At 33.2% G+C, this 24,775-nt stretch overlaps 3 protein-coding genes across 3 annotated transcripts in view; all 3 read left to right on the forward strand.

Annotated features, from left to right (window-relative positions):
- The first annotated feature begins 10,493 nt into the window (after positions 1-10,493).
- On the forward strand, positions 10,494-11,042 carry LOC139482965 (small proline-rich protein 3-like). Its single transcript, XM_071266993.1, has one exon. The coding sequence runs from the start codon at positions 10,494-10,496 to the stop codon at positions 11,040-11,042; it is 549 nt and encodes a 182-aa protein (XP_071123094.1).
- Positions 11,043-13,874: 2,832 nt separating this feature from the next.
- LOC139482966 (atrial natriuretic peptide receptor 3-like) lies at positions 13,875-23,103 on the forward strand. The gene is made up of 9 exons (XM_071266994.1): positions 13,875-13,962; positions 16,099-16,233; positions 16,507-16,728; positions 17,009-17,220; positions 17,895-18,002; positions 18,729-18,861; positions 21,134-21,270; positions 22,373-22,390; positions 22,942-23,103. Exons 1-9 carry the CDS (start codon positions 13,875-13,877, stop codon positions 23,101-23,103), a joined length of 1,215 nt encoding a protein of 404 aa, XP_071123095.1.
- LOC139529981 (atrial natriuretic peptide receptor 1-like) overlaps positions 22,952-24,775 on the forward strand; it is a 29,513-nt gene continuing 27,689 nt past the window's right edge. The window contains exons 1-3 of the mRNA XM_071325984.1: positions 22,952-23,050; positions 23,665-23,740; positions 24,210-24,306. Coding sequence (XP_071182085.1) covers positions 23,673-23,740; positions 24,210-24,306 — 165 coding nt within the window. The 5' untranslated portion in view covers positions 22,952-23,050; positions 23,665-23,672. The remainder of the gene's footprint in view (positions 23,051-23,664; positions 23,741-24,209; positions 24,307-24,775) is intronic.

A 24,775-nucleotide genomic window follows, 5' to 3' on the forward strand; every position in this document is an offset into this window, starting at 1 on the left:
TGGCGTTGTCAGTTTATTATGGACTTTATTTGCCATGGCGTTGTTAGTTTATTGTCAACTTTATTTGCCATGGCGTTGTCAGTTTATTGTGGACTTTATTTGCCATGGCGTTGTTAGTTTATTGTCGACTTTATTAGCCATGGCGTTGTCAGTTTATTGTGGACTTTATTTGCCATGGCGTTGTTAGTTTATTGTCGACTTTATTAGCCATGGCGTTGTCAGTTTATTGTGGACTTTATTTGCCATGGCGTTGTTAGTTTATTGTGGACTTTATTTGCCATGGCGTTGTCAGTTTATTGTGGACTTTATTTGCCATGGCGTTGTTAGTTTATTGTCGACTTTATTTGCCATGGCGTTGTCAGTTTATTGTGGACTTTATTTGCCATGGCGTTGTTAGTTTATTGTCGACTTTATTTGCTATAGCGTTGTCAGTTTATTGTGGATTTTATTAGCCATGGCGTTGTCAGTTTATTGTGGACTTTATTTGCCATGGCGTTATCAGTTTATTGTCGACTTTATTTGCCATCGCGTTTTCAGTTTATTGTGGACTTTATTTGCCATCGCGTTGTCAGTTTATTGTTGACTTTATTAGCCATGGCGTTGTTAGTTTATTGTCGACTTTATTTGCCATGGCGTTGTCAGTTTATTGTGGACTTTATTTGCCATGGCGTTGTTAGTTTATTGTCGACTTTATTTGCCATGGAGTTGTCAGTTTATTGTGGACTTTATTATGCATGGCGTTGTCAGTTAATTGTCGACTTTATTAGCCATGGCGTTGTCAGTTTATTGTGGACTTTATTTGCTATGGCGTTGTTAGTTTATTGTCGACTTTATTTGCCATGGCGTTGTCAGTTTATTGTGGACTTTCTTTGCCATGGCGTTGTTAGTTTATTGTCGACTTTATTTGCCATGGCGTTGTCAGTTTATTGTCGACTTTATTTGCCATGGCGTTGATAGTTTATTGTGGACTTTATTTGACATGGCGTTGTTAGTTTATTGTGGACTTTATTTGCCATGGCGTTGTTAGTTTATTGTGGACTTTATTTGCCATGGCGTTGTCAGTTTATTGTGGACTTTATTTGCCATGGCGTTGTTAGTTTATTGTCGACTTTATTAGCCATAGCGTTGTCAGTTTATTGTGGACTTTATTAGCCATGACGTTGTTAGTTTATTGTCGACTTTATTTGCTATGGCGTTGTCAGTTTATTGTGGACTTTATTAGCCATGGCGTTGTCAGTTTATTGTGGACTTTATTTGCCATGGCGTTGTCAGTTTATTGTCGACTTTATTTGCCATGGCGTTTTCAGTTTATTGTGGACTTTATTTGCCATGGCGTTGTCAGTTTATTGTCGACTTTATTAGCCATGGCGTTGTTAGTTTATTGTCGACTTTATTAGCCATGGCGTTGTCAGTTTATTGTGGACTTTATTTGCCATGGCGTTGTTAGTTTATTGTCGACTTTATTTGCCATGGCGTTGTCAGTTTATTGTGGACTTTATTAGGCATGGCGTTGTCAGTTTATTGTCGACTTTATTTGCCATGGCGTTGTTAGTTTATTGTCGACTTTATTTGCCATGGCGTTGTCAGTTTATTGTGGACTTTATTTGCCATGACGTTGTTAGTTTATTGTCGATTTTATTTGCCATGGCGTTATCAGTTTATTGTGGACTTTATTTGCCATGGCGTTGTCAGTTTATTGTGGACTTTATTTGCCATGGCGTTGTTAGTTTATTGTGGACTTTATTAGCCATGACGTTGTCAGTTTATTGTGGACTTTATTAGCCATGGCGTTGTCAGTTTATTGTCGACTTTATTTGCCATGGCGTTGTCAGTTTATTGTCGACTTTATTTGCCATCTCGTTGTCAGTTTTTTTGGCGACTTATATGATTGAATGCATCTTTAGAATCTTCCGCCTCCCTTTTACCCAGTAGTCAGCACTTCGGTGTTGACATGACAATCAATAATGTGGTCATTTTTATAAATTTCCTGTTTACAAAACGTTAAATTTTTTGAAAACTAAGGATTTGCATATCCAAGGAATGGATTACATTCGCCGTATTTGGAACAACTCTCTGGAATTGTAGGTTCTCAATGCTCTTCAACTTTGTACTTGTTTGGCTTTATAACTATTTTGATCTGAGCGTCACTAATGAGTCTTGTGAAAACGAAACGCGCGTTTAGCATATTAAATTATAACCCTGGTACCTTTACACAGAACTATTTTAATCTTCAGTTTTTGATGTTATGCTTTGTGATATGTTGGGTATCCGTCTATTTTCACCAAGTGGTTTAGATTGCCCTGTATGGAATCAATTTTCTAATTCTTGCAACTGAACATGGCGACAACAACCTTCAGCTAGCAGTGTTTCGTTTGATTCGTATTAAAATCACGCTCACTTACAAAGGAAGTTAAATATTAATATCACATGTCTGAAAATTCAAAATAGTATTGACTTTTTCAATTAGCTGAAATGTGTTTTTGATTACACATTTCGTTTCTTAATATTTGCATTACAATCAAGATTATTTGAACAACAAAATGTCTAAATCATAATGTTGTTATTAATGACGATGCGTTATTTCGTTTACTGTTAATTTGTGTTATCTTTTAGTTTCATCATCAATACCATATCCTTACGATTAGACATTCGCGATAATGTCTGAAATTCATTAATGTAATATTATTACAATGATCCTATTGGTCAATTGCGTATTACATTTACATTCGTCATACCGTTTTGATGAAATAACACGAATCATGACTGTCGAAATAAATACATCTTTAATATTTTCTGGAAGGATAACAAAGATATTTTTAATGCAAATTTTTGGTTTTATTTTGAGTATCATTCTGTTGCACTTTTAATTTTTTAAGTTGTTCGATAGTAGAATATAACCTTGTATTTGAGAAATTTTCAAATGGTTTTACTGTGTATATCATTATCATGAGGGACAATATTTTCGTGTACATCTCGTTAATATTAACTGGATTAACAGTGACCGATGCTATAAAAATGGTTTGGATGGCTCCACATAAACTTAAACCAGATTCCAGTGTTTTAGTAAATGCTTCAACTTCTTTGCCAGCATTAGCCCTGGCTTTACAGAAAATATACAAACAACGTGTATTACCGAACAATTCTGTGAGGTAAATATATATATTTCAAAATCTTCGTTATGTCGAAAGTTGTGCTTTAGTGTCTGACTAAATGTATGGTATGCCTACATCAATCTAAATAATTCATATTATCGGTGTTCTTCTGGAGTGAGATTTGTGTTTTCGTCACACATTGATGGTAAATGTCATTAAACATTATGTTTCAAAAATATAAATAAAAAAACAGGATATGTTTTCGAGATAATAAAAAAGAATAACAAAGAAACAAAATATTAAAAAAACCCATTTGTTTTATAAAAGTTGGAACACATTATTCGTCAAGAAATAAAAAATATGGCTGCCACAAAATTTCACTTTCAGCGTCGTAGTTTGAGTTAAGATAAGTATAGGAGTGCAAATAATCACAATGTCATAAATTACAAACGGAAAACATATGAAAATTCCTGAACAGAGTATCCATATCCACTTTTTTTACGCACTTCTGGCGTATTAAAGTTTAAACCTGGTGCTCTTTGTATGCTATTTTTCGTGTGATTCTTTGTCCAATATGTTCTTCTATTTATTTGTATTGTAGTCCTGTAATGTTGTGTTGTCATTTTAATGTTATATCTAACATTGCCATTAAAGCGGGAGGTTTGGCATGCCACAAAGCCAGGTTCAACCCACCAGTTTTTTCTTTAAGAAATGTCCTGTACCAAGTCAGGAATATGGCCATTGTTATATTATAGTTCGTTTTTGTGTGTGTCACCTTTTAACGTTGTGTTTCTTTTGTGTCGTTTATTTCCTCATATATTTGAGTGTGAATTCACATTATTATAAGACGTGTCACGGTACTTTTCTATCCCAAATTCATGTATTGAGTTTTGATGTTATATTTGTTATTCTCATCGGATTTTGTCTAATGATTAGTTCGTTTCTGTGTGTGTTGCATTTAAATGTTGTGTCATAGTTCTCCTCTTCTATTTAATGTGTTTCCCTCAGTTTAAGTTTGTAACCCGGATTTGTTTTTGTCTATCGATTTATGAGTTTTTCACAGCGGTATACAACTGTTTCCTTTATTTGATATTGGTAGTCATATCCTTAGCCAGACATACACGTATATATACTAGTACCACATGTTGGATAAACGTGATTTAAAGTGTTTCACTGGCTATTTTAGGTTTGTATCTGTATTCGATTAGACCAATTTCAGCAAAATGAATTGTATAGAAATACACAGATTGACCAATGATTTATTGTCTATTCTTATGTGGGGTGCCCTTTTCTCTGTGTAATAAAGGAGATTTCTAAACAGCAATAGTTTGACACGTGCTCACTTGTTTGTATTTATTTTAATCTACTGAAATCAATTATTAATAAGATATAGGAAGATGTGATGTGAGTGCCACTGAAACAACTCTCCATCCAAATAACAATTCATAAAAGTAAACCTTTATAGGTCAATGTACGGCCTTCAACACGGAGCCTTGTTTCTAAACCTTATGAAATAGTCTTCCAATATTTTATCTAGTAGGCTTTTCTGGTGGTTTCCCTTTTAGCATCGAGCTGATTATTTCATGTGATGCCTACACAAACAAATAATAATGCATACTCATGATAAAACTAGCACACAAACCATTAAAAACACCACATTTTCTGCACCAGATGTGCATTTTTAAAACAATGTCGTTTTAGTCCATCTGGTATCTTTCGCCACTGTTCTAAGGTCAAAATATATGAAAATTCAAAATCTGATACGAACGTTGGATTGCTGACCAATTAAAAAAAAAAACATAAATTAAAGCAAAATTGGAACAAGGATTCTGACGATAACCCAAGCATAACTGATGTCATGACAATACTTTCTCTGCCAATAGTCAGTGCTCCAGATATGGCTCCAGTTTCGCTGATAAATGTTAATAGTGACAAACTTTAGAATCGTCTCGGCATTCACCAGAGCTAGTTTAAGCCATACCGAACCATTGTCTAAAAAAACAAATGATATAAGTGCAAGCAAATCTACAAATGTATACAGTTGAATGGAGAGTTGTCTTCAATGCGTTCTTAACTAAAATTTCAAATTCTCATGTACAGTTTTTTTCATACATTCCGTGAAATAACTAGGAAATAGCATATGTCAATGAAAAGATGCTAATTTTGAATAATTTGTCAAAGTATTTCTCAATTTTTTAATTGCTTTCATATTTTGTATACGGTAGCATCTTTTTATAGTTCATATGCTGTCTGTTTGATTTTATATGCTTCCAGCATTAAAATTTGATGTAGATGCTGTTGTTAAAATAATAATGTACTGGAGCATCTTACTTTTACTAGGATGCTAGTTTTGCATATATTTTTTTTTAAATATTTTTTTATTTTTTGGGGATGCTGGATTTCCTGTATATTGAAATGCTGGCATCCAGTCATATTGGGATGCTGGCATCCCGTTATTTTGGGATGCTGGCATCCCGTTATTTTGGGATGCTGGCATCCCGTTTTATTGAGATGCTGGCATCCAGTCATATTGGGATGCTGGCATCCCGTTATTTTGGGATGCTGGCATCCCGTTTTATTGGGATGCTGGCATCCAGTCATATTGGGATGCTGGCATCCCGTTTTATTGAGATGCTGGCATCCCGTTTTATTGGGATGCTGGCATCCCGTTATATTGAGATGCTGGCATCACGTTATATTGGGATGCTGGCATCCCGAAAAAGCTGGATGCTGGCATCCAAAACTGTAGGAGTGCAGACATCGCAAAATATCCGAATGCAGTAATCCTTCAAGTTCTGTTTGATATACTGTTGGTCGAATTTCTATAGATGTACTCCATTGCATAATTTTTTGTAATGCAAATAATAAAACAACAACAAAAATCCGTTTGTTGTTTTCCTCCCAACACTTTATCTAATGACGTCAGGGATATTATGACGTAAGCGGTGTTTTACCATCATGCGTAGAGATTCATGCAGAGACAGTAAACATGATAAGAAATCAAATCTCAAGAATCGCTTATACCGATATAAATATTTTTTGAAAAGTAATAAAAACAGGTAACCCTTTTAATATTCTCTTATTTGTTAGTTTTTCTTATGTTTAATACTGAAAGCGCTTGCACTATTTTTCTACGCTTATTGCGGCAAATCCCACCCGCATGACGTCATGTAAAAAGAATGTTTAAAATCGGCGAAGTGGACATGGTTGCAAGGGGAAGGACGAAAAACACTTCTTTGGCCAGTATGCCGCAATTTATTATCATTTTGATATAACAGAAACATATACGCAATAGAACGCTACTCATACAGGTAAGACAAAGTAGATTTGCTTATATTTTACATGCACTTCGTAGTCCGAGATTTCTCAGATTTAGCCATTCATATATATATGAAACATGTCTGTAATGGGTTTCATATATATATTATCAGATGTCGAATTTTTCTATAGGAGACGATTTGACTTGTGCCCGTCCGAGATTACTCTGACGTCCTACGCTCATATGGGCCTAGCTTGTCTTGCAAAATAGCTGTTTGAAGTCCGAGCAATCTCGGACGCATTTCAGTGACTTGATACGCCAGCCGGATAATATAATTCTGATTACTTCCAGAGGGAAAATTACAGGTTAAATGGTTAGGCAACAATGATTAATGTCAGTCACCAGATTCTCCCATGTTGTCGGGGAGGCCGATGCACTTCGATCCGTTTGTGGACTGGTAGCCAATGGTGATTCCAGAACTTACTATAAATGGGATTTGGGGGGGGGGGGGGGGGGGGGCACGGACTGCCATAACAAAGGGACCCGCTAAAGTCATCTTTTAGTGTTTACCTCAGTCTGTATAATAAACCAATTTCGTTCACACGAAAAAGGAGGGGGGCTGGATCCGCCTATGGTAGCGATGAGCCTCCAAGACAGACACTTTAATATGACTGAGAGTTTTTACCATTTTTTTTACATCGAGTCTATGAGAGAGAAATTATGACTGTAACAGTGCTTAGTGCCAAATTAGGCCAAATAAAAAAGTATGTGTGGTTCCAGTTACATCTGAAAAAAAGTTAGGGTAGGTAGGTAGGGATTTTTTTTTTATTTTATGTTTTTTTTTTACATTGAGTTTATTGGAGCAACATTCTGACTTTAACAGTGCTTAATGAAAAATGACAATAAAATCTTTAAGGTAGGCTATTTTTAAGCCGAAAAAGTAGGGACGGTAGGGTTACTGGAACCACACATATATTTTTATTTGGCCTTACCAAAAAACTTGAATGAAGACTATTTCTATATTAGGGTAGGTATGGAAATAGGAAATACACATATATTTTTTTTTATTTTGCATTATGGAAATATGTACTTTTTCATGAAGTTATGAATTGACAAAACCATAATCGACATAAACCCCACCGAGACGATTAACCACCATCAGATTTTCAGTATTGGCAGACAAATAGCGATAAGGTGTATATGGCCATGGCCAGTAAAAATATTGGGTCCGCAAAATTAATTTGTTTACCCCTAGTCAACCTATAAGAAAACCATTAAAATGTATCTCTGGTAAGAGTCCTTTGAGTTCAAGAAAAATAAAGTATGAAAAACTTAATTTCAGATTGATTTTCGGTCTAGAAAATTGAATGTGTTTGCCTTTTTTTTTGCAAGGGTCTAAAACCAGTTAACTTGTGCCCGTCCGAGATTACTCTGAGTCTTGACTTCCTACGCTCATGGGCCCAGCTTGTCTTGCAAAACAGCCGTTTGGAGTCCGAGTAATATTTGAGTAATGGTATGATTGCTAATGAGACAACTCTCCACCGGACTGAGACCAAATAATATAGCACTAATATGACTAAGCAGTTTACAATTAAATGTCGGCATATGGCCTCCAACAATGAACAAAACTCATAGTGCATAGTCATATATGAATCAGATTGAATGTAAAATTTGAAATACTATGTTTTAAAAGAAAGAAACGCTTATCATACATAACAGATTTACCGATTTCAAAATAAATTTACTCTAATAAATATACATTTTGTACTTAGCTTACTGGCAGGAATTAATAATAATAGGTTACATGTATAGTTTTATGGGTCAAGCTAGTCTTACAAATATGCCTCGGAGTCATCTTTTCATAAATGATTTTAAGGTGGTACCAAACACTTTCACTAAAATTAATTTGGCTCGTTTAATTTTCATTACATTTTGTCAAAGTATTTACTTTGAGACTTTAATAATAAATATATAAAAAAAAATAAAAAATTGAACCAACCGTTTTGTCAGAAAAATTACACTAGTTATATAGCAATTTGACAAACACTAATTTTGATCATTGAGAAGCTTAGTATTCCTTTTACAACACAACGAAATTAAAACGTTTAGCTGACTTTACAGAGTTATCTCCCTGTAGTGTTAGGTACCACCTTAAGCTGATATTTTCGTGATTTATTTCTTCTTTTTTTTAAACGAAGCTCGGTGGAAGCTTGATAATAAAAGCAATGCATATATATCATGTATATAGCAAATTTGCAAAATAAATGAAAAGAAAATACGAAAATTAAGGAAAATGTAAATATCGCTACAAGAGTTTTGTGTTCCAGGACTAGGCTAAAATAAAAAAAAAAAACACACAAATTCAAAAAATGTGTTAACCGAATACACCCTTAGATGGGAATTAAATTTCACGAAAGTCGCTAAATACATGTAGGATGTATTTCTAAAAAAAAACCACTTGTCTCCCTTTCATAATGTACAGTATAGACCTGGATGTTGTTCCATAAAAAAAATCAATTGAACTAGTGGTTCATATGTCAAATATATGTGTTTTGAATAGTAACAACAGGCATATATTGGTGTGGAAAACTTAATTTAAAAGAAGTTTAAATGAAGGTTTTCTTCGAATAATAATTATATGCGTTTTTTTTGTTCCCTAGTGGTGTGATGTTACAACGAAAATTTATTGTTTATAATATTTCATATAATTATTTATTTCTCTTTTCAGCATTTGTAAAGATTTTCAGCATTTGTAAAGAAGTGGCTTCACCTTTCTGGTTACTATTCATGTGTTGTGTATTTATGTATCGCAACACTTTATAGTTATTGGACAGGTTAAACTCAGACGACGAATCATCCAAACAGCACCAGATCTTTTGTGATTCCAGCTGATTTCAAATCACTAGCAATACATGATAATAGAAAGTTTGAAAGTTCCAGTTCGTGTAACTGATTTGATTAAATGATTAACAAATATTGCAATTTTAAAATACAGAAAAAAGATGCAAGTTTAATAATGACTGTAATAAAGAAAATGTAAGTTTTGTTAATAAAATGAAAGGCTCAAGTACTAGAAGATCCTGACATGATGTACTGACTCATTGGAAGATGTATACAGCAAGTCCAGAGATACTGACAATATCCAGTACGTACAGATCATAGACACTGTGCACTAGTATCAATAATTATAGATTATTTTTAAATATTGCATTGTGGTACACATTGTATTGTATACAGGCAATTGCGGGAAACAAATCTCCTTACTTTATACATTGGATGCCAATGGGGTTTCTCATAGACACAAAACAAAATTATTATGCAGGTTTAAATATAACGCACCTAATATTTAGCATTTTGATAAAGGTACAGTCACCAATCCGTTTTGTAGAGTGTTTGTCTTGGATGACTTAGTTCATCAGAAATTCCCAAGGTTGATGGTCAGTGGGCAAATTCATTTGATTGATAAAATGCCATACAAGATGAGCAGCATTGTTTTTAAAATTTTGTCCAGTTGATTTCTGAAAGCCTTGGAAACTACTAAACTTGATATGATTTCAGCTGGCAATTGCATTAAGCTTATTTAAAAAAAAAAAAAATCTATGAACATTCGAAACATGAGCATATCAGATTTGAAAATTATAGTCCTGATGTCATTATATATAAATGTATCGTCTCGAGACCACAATAGTCAATAACATGTATACCTCATGTCTTACATAATGGTAATCAAATTCAGAAAAATAACATTAAAATTGGCTAATTATTGGAAACTTACCGGTAGTACATTGACATAGTTTTATAAATATCAAATTGTTGACATCAGCATTCACATGGTCAACTAGAACTTTACAATTCAGACTCAGTTTGTTGGTCAAGTATACATTTCACACTCTGACCTATGATGTCACATTCTCAATATGCATTAAACTGGCCACTGGACATGAACAAAGACTAAAAATATAATCTTCCCGGCATTCATCAGTAGCTTTTTTTTGTTATGTTTACTTGATTGTTTTCATATGCATTCAACATGTTCAACACACATCAAAACCTTAGGAAATGTACTGGGTGATATATTGGTGGATTAATACTAAAATCCAATTGATTAGAAAGCAGCATTTAAATTCGTGTCATAATGAAAAATGGTACATGTCTGCAAGGTTGTGATGCCAGAATCCCTATATTTTGGGAAGCCAGCATCCGGATATTTTGATATGTCAGCATCCAGATATATTGAGATGCCAGCATCCCGATATTTTGGGATGCCCGCATCCAGATATTTTGGGATGCCAGCATCCAGATATATTGGGATGCCAGCATCCAGATATATTGGGATGCCAGCATCCGAATATTTTGGGATGCCAGCATCCAGATATTTTGGGATGCCAGCATCCAAATATTTTGGGATGCCAGCATCCGAATATATTGAGATGCCAGCATCCCAATATTTTGGAATGCCAGCATCCGGATATTTTGGGATGCCAGCATTCGGATATTTTGGGATGCCAGCATCCAGATATATTGGGATGCCAGCATCCAGATATATTTGGAAGCCAGCATCGGGATATTTTGGGATGCCAGCATCGGGATATTTTGGGATGCCAGCATCCAGATATGTTGGAATGTCAGTTTCCGGATATGTTGGGATGCCAGAATCTATAAATAATTGGAAGCCAGCATCCAAACGTTGAGGTATTCAATATGAAATTAAAAGAATTACATCAGCATCTATCAAAGGTGAAGATGCAATTTTAATTGTTTTCTTCATTATCCGCAGACACTTTTTTGAAATATGCTATGTGCAGAAATAAGAAGTGCTTTTTATACAAAACAATTTCACAACTACAAAAGTTGTTAATATAATCGAGAGAGCATCCATAATCTTTAAGACCCAATAAAATTCATTATGTAGCATCTACTATTCATAGAAATAAATGAATCAGTATGATTTTTGGTAAAATGAGCATATGTTGATACTTAAACAAATGCAATATAGTAGAAATATTCTGAATATGGAACATGGCCGTAACATTTTCTCTGGACATTGAAAAAATTATTAGAATACAACATAATTTTACCTTAAAAATTCAAAAATTGTCAAAAAATTCTCTTTAAGCATATGAGAATTACAAATTTTAGTTGAGAACACATTCTTCTTGGCACTCATACCACATCTTCTTATATCTAGTTGAGAATACTTTGTATCACGGTTATCAATATATCGTAAAGAGGAAACACTCTTTTGACGCTTCTTCTACTTTTACTATTAAATTGAATAAGTAATTTCAGATTTAGTAGAAAAAAAAATGAAACGGTTAATCTGGATGACAGTGATTATTTTTTTTAATTTCCGGCACGGATAGTCTATAACAAGTTAATTCTAAATTGTCATAGGCATATACAATTGAGAAGTTTAGCTAGCTATAAAACCCGGTGAACATGACTGTATCATGCCGGGAATATGACAGTTGTTTTCCATTCGTTTGATGTGTTTGAGCATTTGATATTGCCATTCCGATTTGAATTCCTCGGACCTCGTTATTTTGGTTATTTAACTTTTGAGCATATGTAAAAGAGAAGGAAAAGAGACTTTGAAAAGTGTATAAAAGTAGTGACGTATTTTATTACAATAAGCGTAATCTATGTTATAACTAACAAATTGTTCAGTCATGGATTTCGTTTCCATAAACTACTTAAACTTTTACACAATTCTGCCATAAATACAAAGATTTGGCTTCTATTTGAAATTTTACTAACCAGTAGAAATTTTTTTTTTACGGAATAACATACCCTTAATTTATGAAGATGTTGTCTATCGAGTTCGGAAACGTAGATTCTATCTAGGTTAACTAATCCATTCTTTGAATAAACGTAATCTAAATCTTAAAGGCAGGGATCTAATATGGTTTTAAAGATTTTTATATTGTATATGATGATGTATATTGGATCGTGACACTATAATAAACTATTTACTTACTTACTTACTTACTTACTTACTTACTTATTCTAAAAGATTACCAATTTCAAAACTTTAATATGAATAAATATTGATTATGTTAAAGGTAAATTGAAACTATACTAACTATTTTTGTTATACTCTTCCGCACATTCATTGTACTACAATATGTTGATACCTATATCATGACATTGACCAAGGTCATGTTTTTCTCCGACTTGTTATAACGTCTTTACACTTAATTCATTGGAAGTTTGATATGAACTGATTGATATTAGAAGTTGTCATTGGCTTTGAACTACAGTCGTCCGCCATAAGTATTCGTAAAAACAAAATGGCCGCCGGGCAATGTAAATCTGCACCTGAAAAAACTTGGAACTGTTTAACAAGTAACAAAATAAAAAAATCCTACCTCAATACTTTGTTATGTTTCCTTTGTTCCTCATTACTCGTAAAATCCTCCTAGGAATGCTGTTATACAACAATTTAAGGTGAGTAACAGTTAATGTGTCCCATATGTCACGAATTTCACGTTCCAGGTCTTTGGTATTATTTATGTTCTGAGTTCGTTTTTGCAGTTTTCTTTTTAATACCCACCAGCAATTCTCAATAATATTGAGGTCGGGACTCTGAGCTGGCCGGTTCATGCTTTTTACACCCGTTTCCTTACGAAAATCTTGAACAGATCGGGCTCGATGGACGGGGGCATATCATCTTGAAAAACGTAGTTATCATCTGGAAAAAGACGAACAACCACTGGCCACAAGTTATTGTCAATAATGTCAATGTAGTTTAAGGCATTTATGTTCCCTTCAACGACAGTAATAGTTCCAACACCATGGTAAGTGATGCATCCCCAGATCATTAAACTATACTTGTGCTGAGATGGAGGGCAAATACAATCCGTCAGCCACTCTTCTCCTACCTTTCTCCAGACACTGACACGAGAATCTTGCCCAATGACTACCTTGCACTCATCGCTGAAGATTACTTTACTCCAGTGTGCATTAACAGTTTTAAGCAAATTTCCCCTGCAATGTGCCACTCGTTCTTTCTTGTTGACCTCACGGATACGATTTTATTTTACTGACCGCTTGTGGAACCCATCAGAATGTAATTTACGTTCAACAGTTCGTTTAGAGAAAGGTCAATCAATGCTCTCATAAAAAATATTAGTAATTTCAGATAAAGATTTACGGCGATGTTTTTTTACACAACGGGAAAGTTTTCTCATGTCCCGTTCATGAAAGGATTTTTGTCTGCCTGTTCTCCGAATGTTTTTTATATCACCCCGGTGCTCATACCTCTTCAAAAAACTGTAAACAGTACTTTGTTTAATACCGGTGAATCTGACTATTTCACTTTTTCTGTAACCTGCATCATTTAATGCAGTGAGACGACTTTTCTGATCAGATGTCAGTTCTTTTCCTTTGCGATCCATTTTGTTTACATTAGCTACAACGTAAGTGCAGACGCCTTTGACGTCATCACGCACGTGTCACATGACATTCACATGTTTTTCCACATGACCATCTATATAAAGATTCATTGCAATCCCGATTGTGACATGGAGACGACGGTCAAATCTTGTTTACCCTTCCGTGACGTGACCGCCATTGCTGTTTTACGAATACTTATGTCGGAGTACTGTAGCTGTAAGTGACTACAAGTACTCTCAAATTTGTATGCTGTGTCTTTTTTGTTTTCAGTGATATATAAACACCTTGCCACGTGCCTGTGGTTTTGTAAGATGTTTTTATGCTTTGTATAGATTTGATGTGTTCAACTTTTTTCAACCGATTTTTATGTATAGTCTGTTCTAATGTTGTACTGATACACTACTGTCCATTGTTCGGGGAAGGGTTCAAACATGTTTAGGGAATTCTCGCTACATTGAAGACCCATTGGTGGCCTTCGGCTGTTGTCTGCTCTATGGTCGGGTTGTTGTCGCTTTGACACATTCCCCATTTCCTTTCTCAATTTAAGGTGCGGGAATTATCGCTACATTGAAGACCCATTGGTGGCCTTCGGCTGTTGTCTGCTCTATGGTCGGGTTGTTGTCGCTTTGACACATTCCCCATTTCCTTTCTCAATTTTATATACTCGCCACATTTTTATGCGCCTATCCCAGGTCTGGAACATGTTAAAAAAATATTTCCGTTTGATTTTAGATGATGCATTATTAATTAGATTGAACATTCAAAATCAAACGGGAAGATGTTTTTTACTGAGAGACATCAGTATAGAGTTAGAACGGATTTTTGAAATACGAATCACAACAAATTGTATTTCAGCCTTATTTCCTTTCTGTTGAAGACTTTTACATACAATATAATAATTGATCGATTACCTCGTTTTTTCTTAAGTGTGACCTATTTAGACTCTGGGTGTACCAGTAAACAGAGTATCGGGATACTTACTGACTACCTGACACACCACCATGCTGATGTAATAATAGGACCACCTTGTACTGAAGGTAATGTGTAGTGTATTTGTAATACATGATAACTTCACATAAGAAAACAATTAAACTAGAATATGTATCTGAAGGACAACAATTGCTGTTCATAATATATCATTTCTCATTTTACAGTAAACAAAGAAATCGAGTCATAATCATAATTTATAATTTAATTTATATGAAAAATGTGTACAATGTACTAAACGAATGAACGGACACATACCAGAAGGTATACTGCTCCCCTCCTAGTATAGGTGGTCATAACTAGCAAGTAGATAAGCACAATTACATTGTGATGAAATACTTATTAAACAATAATCTTTCTTCCATATGGAGTTATTTTCTTTCAGAACGGTAGGTCATTCGTTCGAAGAATCAATCCGGACGATACCATGTTTCAATGGAATATATGCCTGTGAGAGGTCATTATTTTCTTTCATAAAAATGCAAACTAAAGTTTACTTCAAAATTTTATTCCTTTGATGCTTTGTTGTTTCCATTTGGAGAATTCATTTTATAAAATTCATTCTTTGATAGGTTTAAAAAAACCACCGCATTTTATATTTTTAAACAAATAATGTGAACTCAATAACAAGGAATATTACAACTTTGATTGGTAAAATAGGAAGCTAATTCTGCAAATCTTTGCAGAAAATTATATTTATTTGACGCTATTCAAGTCAGATAATGCATAAATAAGGTTGGTCTTGTCGTAGAACACACACCGATGCGTCATGATTGCAAAAGGAATCAATCTGGTCGACCTTCTCTGTGTTCTACGACAATAATCCCCTTGAAGATACGCTTTATCTATAACTTAAACGATTGTTTTGAAAACACACAAGGAGATACCAGAGCTGATGGAGAATAGTCAACACTATGTATAATGCTGTTAATAAAAGACTAGCATTATTTCACATAAGTACAATCTGCCACTCGTGTTATTCTAAAGATAGGAAGAAAACTCAGGTGTCCAGAAAATTAAGCAGTACCTGCTCCTACTCGCTCCCGTAGCGATGAACATGACAACTAAGACCAGTGTTTTGCCGTGTCGTATTTGAAGATTTCAATAACTTGGAAATCAAAACATAATTGTCGCTACTACTTACCTATGATAATTTAAGATACAGATAATTCGTTAGATAAAAAAAAAAAGATTGCTCTTTCATAGATGACAAGACATATCAATGTTTCTAGCCTGCTCTAACAATGTACTATATATATATATAGTCCTTATGCTAATGAGTTTGACCGTAAATTTCATATGCATTTGATTCTTAAAAATGAAATACAGTGTTAAGACAATATGTGTTTTTCATTATTGTTTCAGCAATGGTACCGGTTGCAGAGCTTGCATCATACAAAAACATACCAGTTTTTAGTTGGTTAGCAAATGATGAAAATTTTGACAACAAAGACAAGGCGACGACATTAATTCGTGTTATTCATCCGCTGTCGCAGCTAGGTAAAAAAAGGGCAAATATCGTATTTTTGAATATGACGAACTGAAGTATTTTTGGAATTTTTAATTATTTTATGTTGAATTTCTTTTGTGGCTACTCGATTCAAAATCGAAAGACCTAAAAGAAAAATATAATTGCATTTAATCTGTATATTCAAAATAACATAAAAGTTCAAAACATCATGATGACTGATATTTGAATAATACAAACCAATGCCAATAAGTATATTTTCTACATAAAATATAAAATATGATTTACTTGTTTTTTTATTTAAGGAGGAAACGTCGGATTATTTCTCAGTGAAATGAACTGGCATCGTTTAGTCATGATAGCTACTTCAGCATCAGAAAGCATTGCTTATGCAAATTCATTAGAATCTACCATCGATTCTTGGTCTATCCTTGGTTTCAATCTGGTTAATCGTTATGAAGTGGCTCCTATCGTAGATGTTAAAACCCTTGATGAAAAGTTTCAAGCAATTAAGTATGAAGCTAGAAGTACGTATGCATTACTTTATATATATATTATGGGTAATATAATACATACACTCAAAGTACTACACAGCTGAAAGAACCTATAATGTATAAACGGAATTACATATGCTTCAATATACATAAATTACTCTCATATTAAATTAAACAAATCAAACAATAAGCACTTTTTTATATTTCATTTCAAAAGCGTAAAATAAAGAATTTCTTTAAAGTTTTTGTACCATATAAAATACGCGTAAGTGCAACATTATTTTAGTACATAAAGAACTTTATTTTTTTAAAGTTATTATTTTGGTAATTTCTGATGATGAACTGCGGAAGTATATGATTCGTGCTGATAAATTGGGAATGTCTGATGGAGACTATCAGTTTATCTATGTCAAAATAACTATGCCATCGACCAATGACATACAACGCCTGGAAAGTACTGGACTATGGGAAAATGGTGATTTAGACGATGATGATGCAAGGAGAGGATTCGAAAATTTGTTATATGTGAGTATTACCTCTGTATTATATTTTAATTTGTTTATGTTATTTTGTCAAAGGCTCGTCCTTTGCTTCTTGTATCTGTTAAGATAGAGGAGTTATATTATAATCTGTAATCAGGAAACTACTTTCGATCTTTATTATAACCATAATATTTCAAATATTGAGTTTTGGTATGATAGGTAACTATCCAACAGAATTCAAATGACGCTGGTGGGTAAACGCTAGTATAGGTTACTGTAAGGACTAAGTTCACATAATCTAGATTTATATTCAGGTAGAAAATTCATAGAAACCTTCAGGTTTATTTCGCCTGCGTAAAATGCGTACCTATGATGTCATTGAACTGGTTTGTAGTTTTAATCTTTATTGTTACTATCATATTTTACAAAGAACCTAACCATATTCCTCGCACCTTCTCTTTAAACATGTCGATTCAGATGTACACAAAATGTAGGTAAAATAATATTACTAGTGATTATCATGGCCATTGGGCCTCTTTTGTTGATTTCTACACATAGATTATTTGTTTATTAAGTGCCAAGTAATTTTGAAGTGTCCAAGTAATTGTAAATGAAAAATAAAGGAAATTTGCAATTGTTTTTGTTTCTTCTTCTATATTTTTATGTATATTATATTTTAGGATATTTTTTCTCTTTTTAAACATTCATTATTTGTAGGTAATATTAGGTGATATCAGGGATGTTGGACAATCGTGGATGGTTGAAGCCAAGTCTGCAGCTAGGTCTTTATTTGGTAACGACATAAGTATGCCTGATCCTGCTGAGGTGTGTAAGATTAATAAATTCATGATTTAGAGAAAAAAGCTCGACCAAAGTGCAGAAAACAGCTGAAGGACACAAATGGGTCTTTAACACTGTGAGAACATCCAGGACCTGGAGGCGTGCTTCGGCTGGCCGCTAAACAAACATTTGTAGCCACTATTAGTTCAGTGAAAATGGACATCATACTAAACTCTAAAGCATATAAATGAACTAAAATAAATTAAAAAACATTCAAGATTAAACAAAAGACTGAGGCTTCTGACTTTGGAAAGGCGAAATAAATAAGTTGATTATAATGCGTGGTAATTTCATATGGTTACTTAGTACTTGTTTGTTCGCAAAACCATATCTTTTATATTTTGAATATATATTCAACTTTGAAAGCATTCTAAAACTAATGATTTTTTTTTAAACCCATAAAATTTTGTTCTTGTACCAAATCAAGCTCTCTGAATCGTGTGTTGTCGTTTGCCGATATTTACGTTCGGCTGGTAAGTATGTTCGTTCAACCATATATAAACTAAATAGACGGACATTTACTTTCCGGAAGAACGAAATTATCGGACCTTAGAGCATCTGTTATTTTATTCCGATGAGACGTAGCTGGTGGTTTATGTATTATAGAGATTGGGTTTATGTCTATTATCAACTTCATTTATCAATAGTAAGAAGTAAAATAGATCTAGCTTAATTTGTTTTATCTACAGAACTATCGTATTAATATTTCAGCCTGATCCGTATTCCATTTTCCTGCATGACTGTGTAATGTTGTATGGTTTAACTCTAAACTCAACTGGTGGCAATGTAACTGCTGTTAATGGAACCATCATCAGGAACGCTGCTATCTCAGTCTCATTTCATGGTATATTATCATGTCTGGTTTTGATTTAGGAATAAACTTTGATGCATTTATTATATGCTTAAACTACTAGCCAATGCTTATCAAAGGTACCAGGATTATAATTTAATACGCCAGACGCGCGTTTTTTCTTCATATTTATCAGTGAGGCTCAAATAAAAATAGTTGTAAAGACAGACAAGTACAAAGTTAAAAAGCATTGAGGACCCAAAATTCCAAAAAGTCAACACCATCATAACCATAATATATGAGAGTCTGTTTTCAAAATGTCGTTTTTCGTCCCCAAAAAGAGTTTTTGTTCGATTTTCATTTTATGAAAGATGATATATGAGGCAATGAAACACAACAGATAGTTGTTTGATTTAAGATAAATTAAGTGATGATTTACACCTAACAAGCTTAAGAATCAATGTTTTTATTTCGTATGTTTCACAGATGATATCGGATATGTTCCTTATGTACAAAACCCTTCCATTTTTCATGAATGTGACAGACCGAATTAGACTATATACCGGATTTGTAATAACATAAGCAACACGACGGGTGCCACATGTGGAGCAGGATCTGCTTACCCTTCAGGAGCACCTGCGATCACCCCCATGTTTTGGCGGGGTTCGTGTTGCTTAGTCTTTAGTTGTCTATGTTGTGTCTTCTGTACTTGTCTATTTGTCATTTTATTTTTATCCATGGCGTTGTCAGTCTATTTTCAATATATGAGTTTGACTGTCCCTCTGGTATCTTTCGTCCCTCATTTCTTCACTTAAGATTCTTATGAATTATGTGTTTCAACCGCAAAGCACTGGTATTTACATTATATTGTGTTTAATGAGGGCTCAAATAAAAGTTAAAGGTTCAAGGGGCAACTTACCCGATATTTAGTTAAAATTCTTGCTTTGTTCTAACGTTTTTACCAGTAAAGCAGCCTGTTGGTTTGCCTTAGACATCATTTTGACACTCGTTAGATTCTTTTGTGGCGTATTTATATTCAACATTAAGGTAGATGGGGTGTCTAAATTAAAATCCATAGAAGTTTTTAATAATTTGCCAAAATGAAGTTTATATTATGCTTTTAAAAAAAAAGAAACCCCAATTTTCTGCAATAAAGCGTAAACTACACCATAGAATTTTGAGATAACATATGAGAAGATAGCTTTGATAGTATGCTTTCAGTTAAGAAAAAGAAAAAATGGGGTCACCGGACCTGTTTTCTTGTTACATAAGAAAATAGAGAAATTCCTAACACATTCTATTGTAAAAATACCTTAAAGGGGCACTAGCTACGATATATATAAAAAAATAAAGTATGATATTTTTTAGATCAATCATTAATCAAATTGGAATAATGAAATAATAATTTGCTTTTAGCAATCAATTTCCTTTAATTTTGTTGAAATAAGCGATTAAACATAATTTTTGACTGATTCACTTGCAAGTGAAAACGTCATCATCATTCTAACCGGTATTCATGTGAACTTCAAGTTAACCCCTAGCTAGAGATTGACAACGCATGCATTGTACGTGTACAGGTTATTTAAAGAAAAAGAATGTCAACAATGAAAGTGAAACTACGGTAAACCATTTGATTACTAATTCGATGCACATAAAATCATTCTTATATGGTTAAAAAGAATGAGAAACATCTATTTTTAATCTATAAAATAAAATCAAACAGACCTATAAAAATACAATTGCACGTGTTGGTTTAATCTATTCGTATCTTTTTGTTTTGTTTACATCGCTTATATGGTCATCTGAGGTCAAATCGATAGTTAATTAGATGGCGTCTGGACTAAAATACACACGAAACGAACCTATATATAATCTACCCCATGCTCTGTAAACTGTTTATTTTAGACTTTTGATAGTTTGGATAAATGTTTTACATTGTTATAAACCAAATATGAGAATTTGAGTCAAATCGGTTACAATGAATTTGATAGCTAGTGCCCCTTTAATCGGAATTATCTGCCCTTGCATTTGAGTTGCCTCCCCTTATGTGGCAAAGTTGGAAAAAAATTGTTCAAACAAAACATTTCTGTTTTTTGTAAAATACAATCATAAATATGATAAAACATGTCATTTTCTATGTAGAAGTGGAATTTCTTACACATGAATTATCTACTTCTCTAAAAATTTGCACATTCTATTAAAGATCTAGACCTTGTTTTCTGGTATTTCCAAATCCAAGATGGAGGAAGACACTCTATCTACCTTAATATCATAAAACACAATATGTTACGATTTTATGTAACATTTGTTTTTTATTTCTATTTAGGTTTGTCTGGACAGGTATTGATTAGTAAATTTGCAGACAGATTGCCCTACACGACCATTTACGATTTGAACCGAACTGGAATGTTTTCACTAGTTGCTTACCAATACTACACAAAGAACAATGATTCTACAAAACCGGTATGCTTTGTACAATATTCTGTACACTCATCTTCAACTCAATTATATAAATCCTGCTAAAATATCACTGCCAAAATCAGAATGTATTTGAAAAATCAAAGAAACCATTTTCAATCTCGGTCTTTTTCTGAAATTTATTCTTACATACTTTTGATTTTTTATCCCTATATGCTATTGCCTATGTAAATTTTAAAATTGTTTGTATGCACATTGAACGACAACTCTATGTGACGTATAAAATTTTCTGACGTCAGACACACAAATCAATGAATGTGTTTGTAGATAAATGTTTTTGTGTTCTGTTAAATTGTTCCTTTTAAAATTTTTATACGATGATGACTGATGTACCCATATTTTGATTATTTTATTTCTTGTGTCTGTTTAGTTAACGCATCGGTAAATATAACGGAACTTGATGAGACTGTAATCAAAGTTGGAGGGTTAGCGCTATAAAACCGTGTTTAATCCACCATTTTCTACATTTAAAAATGGTTGTACAAAGTCAGGAATATGACAGTTCTTGTCCATTCATTTTTGATGCGTTTTGTTATTTGATTTTGCCATGTGATTATTGACTTTCCGAATTGATTTTCCTCTAAGTTCAGTATTTTTGTGATTTTACTTCTTGTATAGAAAAAAATAATTGAATAAAACTAATCGTATGAAATTCTAATTAACTTTGACACTAAATATTCTAAGATGACTCATTTATTAAATAAAAACAGAAATTTGTAACATAAAGTGCCAAATATGATATGATCTATATTTTCGGATATTGAAAATCTTTTTATACTCTTTCAGTTTCGAATTTCACTTTGATTTTGCCATTTGAAAAGAGAATTTCCTTTTCAATTGTACACTAGAAACAGCACTAGTCCTTTCTTCTTTATGGTCTCATTTGAGGTAGTAGATTCCTTGCAATTTCAAATATTTATACTATTTGATATGCTTAAAGTTGATATACAGTGACTTATTTGGAGACTGCTAAAAGAATTGAGATCTACATAGTCACCTAATTTTCCCGCTTTATAATTCAAATTAAGGGCTTTAGTGTTTTTAAAAGTGCAGTAAATAATAACATGGATAATTTCCAATATTTTAGATAAAAACAGAGAGACATGTAAGTAAAGCCTACTATATAATGTATCTTAAAGATTTCTATGGAAAAAAATGTTATTATTTCACGTTTACTCCTTCCAAAATATGGAAATGGTACAGTTTCTTGTACCTTTCAGTAATTTTATATGAAAGTCAAATATCAATGGACCGCATAAATCGATAAAAATAATATCAAAGATTGCTATATGATATGCTAACGACTTATACAAATAATGATTAAGAGAACAGAACAGAATTTGTTTGTTTTTATAAAGAATAGTTTAGAACAAGCACTACTTAAACAATCAATCTCGTCTCGAGTGCGATTTCCGAGTGAGATTTTGTTTTCGCTGTGTTGAATACCAATTGGTGTCTTTAGGCGGATTGTTGCGTCTGTAACACTTTCCCCTTTTCCCTTCTTAATATCATTGTATACAGAATTAAACAGAACAGTATTGAACCCGTCTTTAGAGCATAGGAGAAAAAACAGTAATTGAAATATCATTATCTAGCAAGCCAATTCAACTGCATATATAGTTTTCTAATTCTTTGTTGGTTTTATTTCTTTTTTAGGTGGCAGACGCTGATGACATACGTTGGGGAAACGGTTTGACCAGCAGTACTGTTATACCTTCAGATACACCCGTTTGTGGATTTTATAATGAATTTTGTCCATTGAATAGTAGGTCAATTTATCATACATACTTGCGCAACACTGGTAAAGGTAAAAGATAAATAACAAGTGGTTACAATATAAAAAATAAGATGTGGTATAATTGCCAATGAGACAAGTGTCCACAAGAGACCAACATGACACAGACATTAGCAACTATAGGTCACTGTACGGCCTTCAACAACGAGCAAAGCCCATACCGCATAGTCAGCTATAAAAGACCCCGATATGACAATGTAAAACAATTGAAACGAGAAAACTAACGGCCTTATTTATATAAAAAAAAATGAACGAAAAACAATTATGTAACGCATTAACAAACGACAACCACTGAAACCATGTTTAAATGTTCAAAATGTGTTGTTTCGAAATGAATACATGGTTGCGGACAACATTGATAACCATTTCTGATGATCTTCAATATATCTTAAACAATCTCTCGCAATGTAACACAGCGGTGCTAACCATACACTCAGTAACGAACTTACTATTGCAGCTGAAAAGGAAAAGCATAACAAAACGAAAACGACCATAGTAAACACGGCATTTACACATTACGAATTCTACTTTTACCTTTATTCATATCACGAAATCGTTTATCATGGTATTGTTTTTTGCCACAGCACCAAAAATGGTCTTATATTCTGGTATTAGTAGTGGTATATTTGCTGCAATGTTAACAGTATTCCTTATCTATCGGTAAGTTATTATTCCATTGTCTCGTTAATCCACAATAAAATCTGAAAAGTCATACATATTTTATTGACATGAAGAAAGTGATGCCAAGATTAATATTCTCTGCTCTGTTTTGTTGACTTTTAGTTTGCTCTGAGGGTGTCCATCTGATATGTATGATTGTTACTTTGTATATCTTCTTCTACACCCCCTAACTTCTACTACCGAAACCTTTTTTTTATTTGCCATTTCAAATCTCTGGCTTACTATAGCGGCAGGTTCATTCATATATATATCGTATGAAAAAATATTTTTTTTTTACTTTAGAATTAGAAAAAGATAGACAAACATATGAATTCATACACTTTCAAAAATTGCCAATGAAAAGATTTGTTTTACTTCAAAATATTATATATGTTACTTTCATAAAGTTTACCTTCACCTTCATCAATTCATGTCCTTTAAGTAAAACATTAACAAAATATTTCATCAGAATATGGAGGAAAGAACACCAGCTAAATAATACAATCTGGAAGGTCAAGTACCAAGATTTAGATTTCAAGGTCACAAAACCAGCCAAGTCGTTCATGGTATAGTATATTTCGTTACATATAATACTGTCTGTTTTAATAATCATATAAATAAAGGCAACAGAATATACTGTTGCTCGAAATTCATAAATCGATTGAGACAAAAAGACCAAATCCAGTTTACAAACTAGAACTGACAAAAACACATCAAATATAAGAGGAGAACTACGACATAACATAAACACAACACTAAAATGTAACACACACAGTAACGAACTATAATATAACAATGGCGTTTTCTTGACTTAGTACAGGACATTTTAAAAAAAAATGGAGGATTGAACCTGGTTTTGTGGGTAGTCAAACCTCGCACTGTTAAATGTAACACTTAAATGAATACAGTACAAATAAATGCAAGAACAATCAGGACATAAAATAAAAACGTTTTGTTTGAATTAAATAACAGTCTTGTCTTCTGTTTTTAAATACTTGTGTTTAAATTAGGACTTTTTGCTCTTTTTATCTGATT

This window comes from Mytilus edulis, chromosome 7 (genome assembly GCF_963676685.1).
Source record: "Mytilus edulis chromosome 7, xbMytEdul2.2, whole genome shotgun sequence".
In the NCBI taxonomy this organism is placed as follows: domain Eukaryota; kingdom Metazoa; phylum Mollusca; class Bivalvia; order Mytilida; family Mytilidae; genus Mytilus; species Mytilus edulis.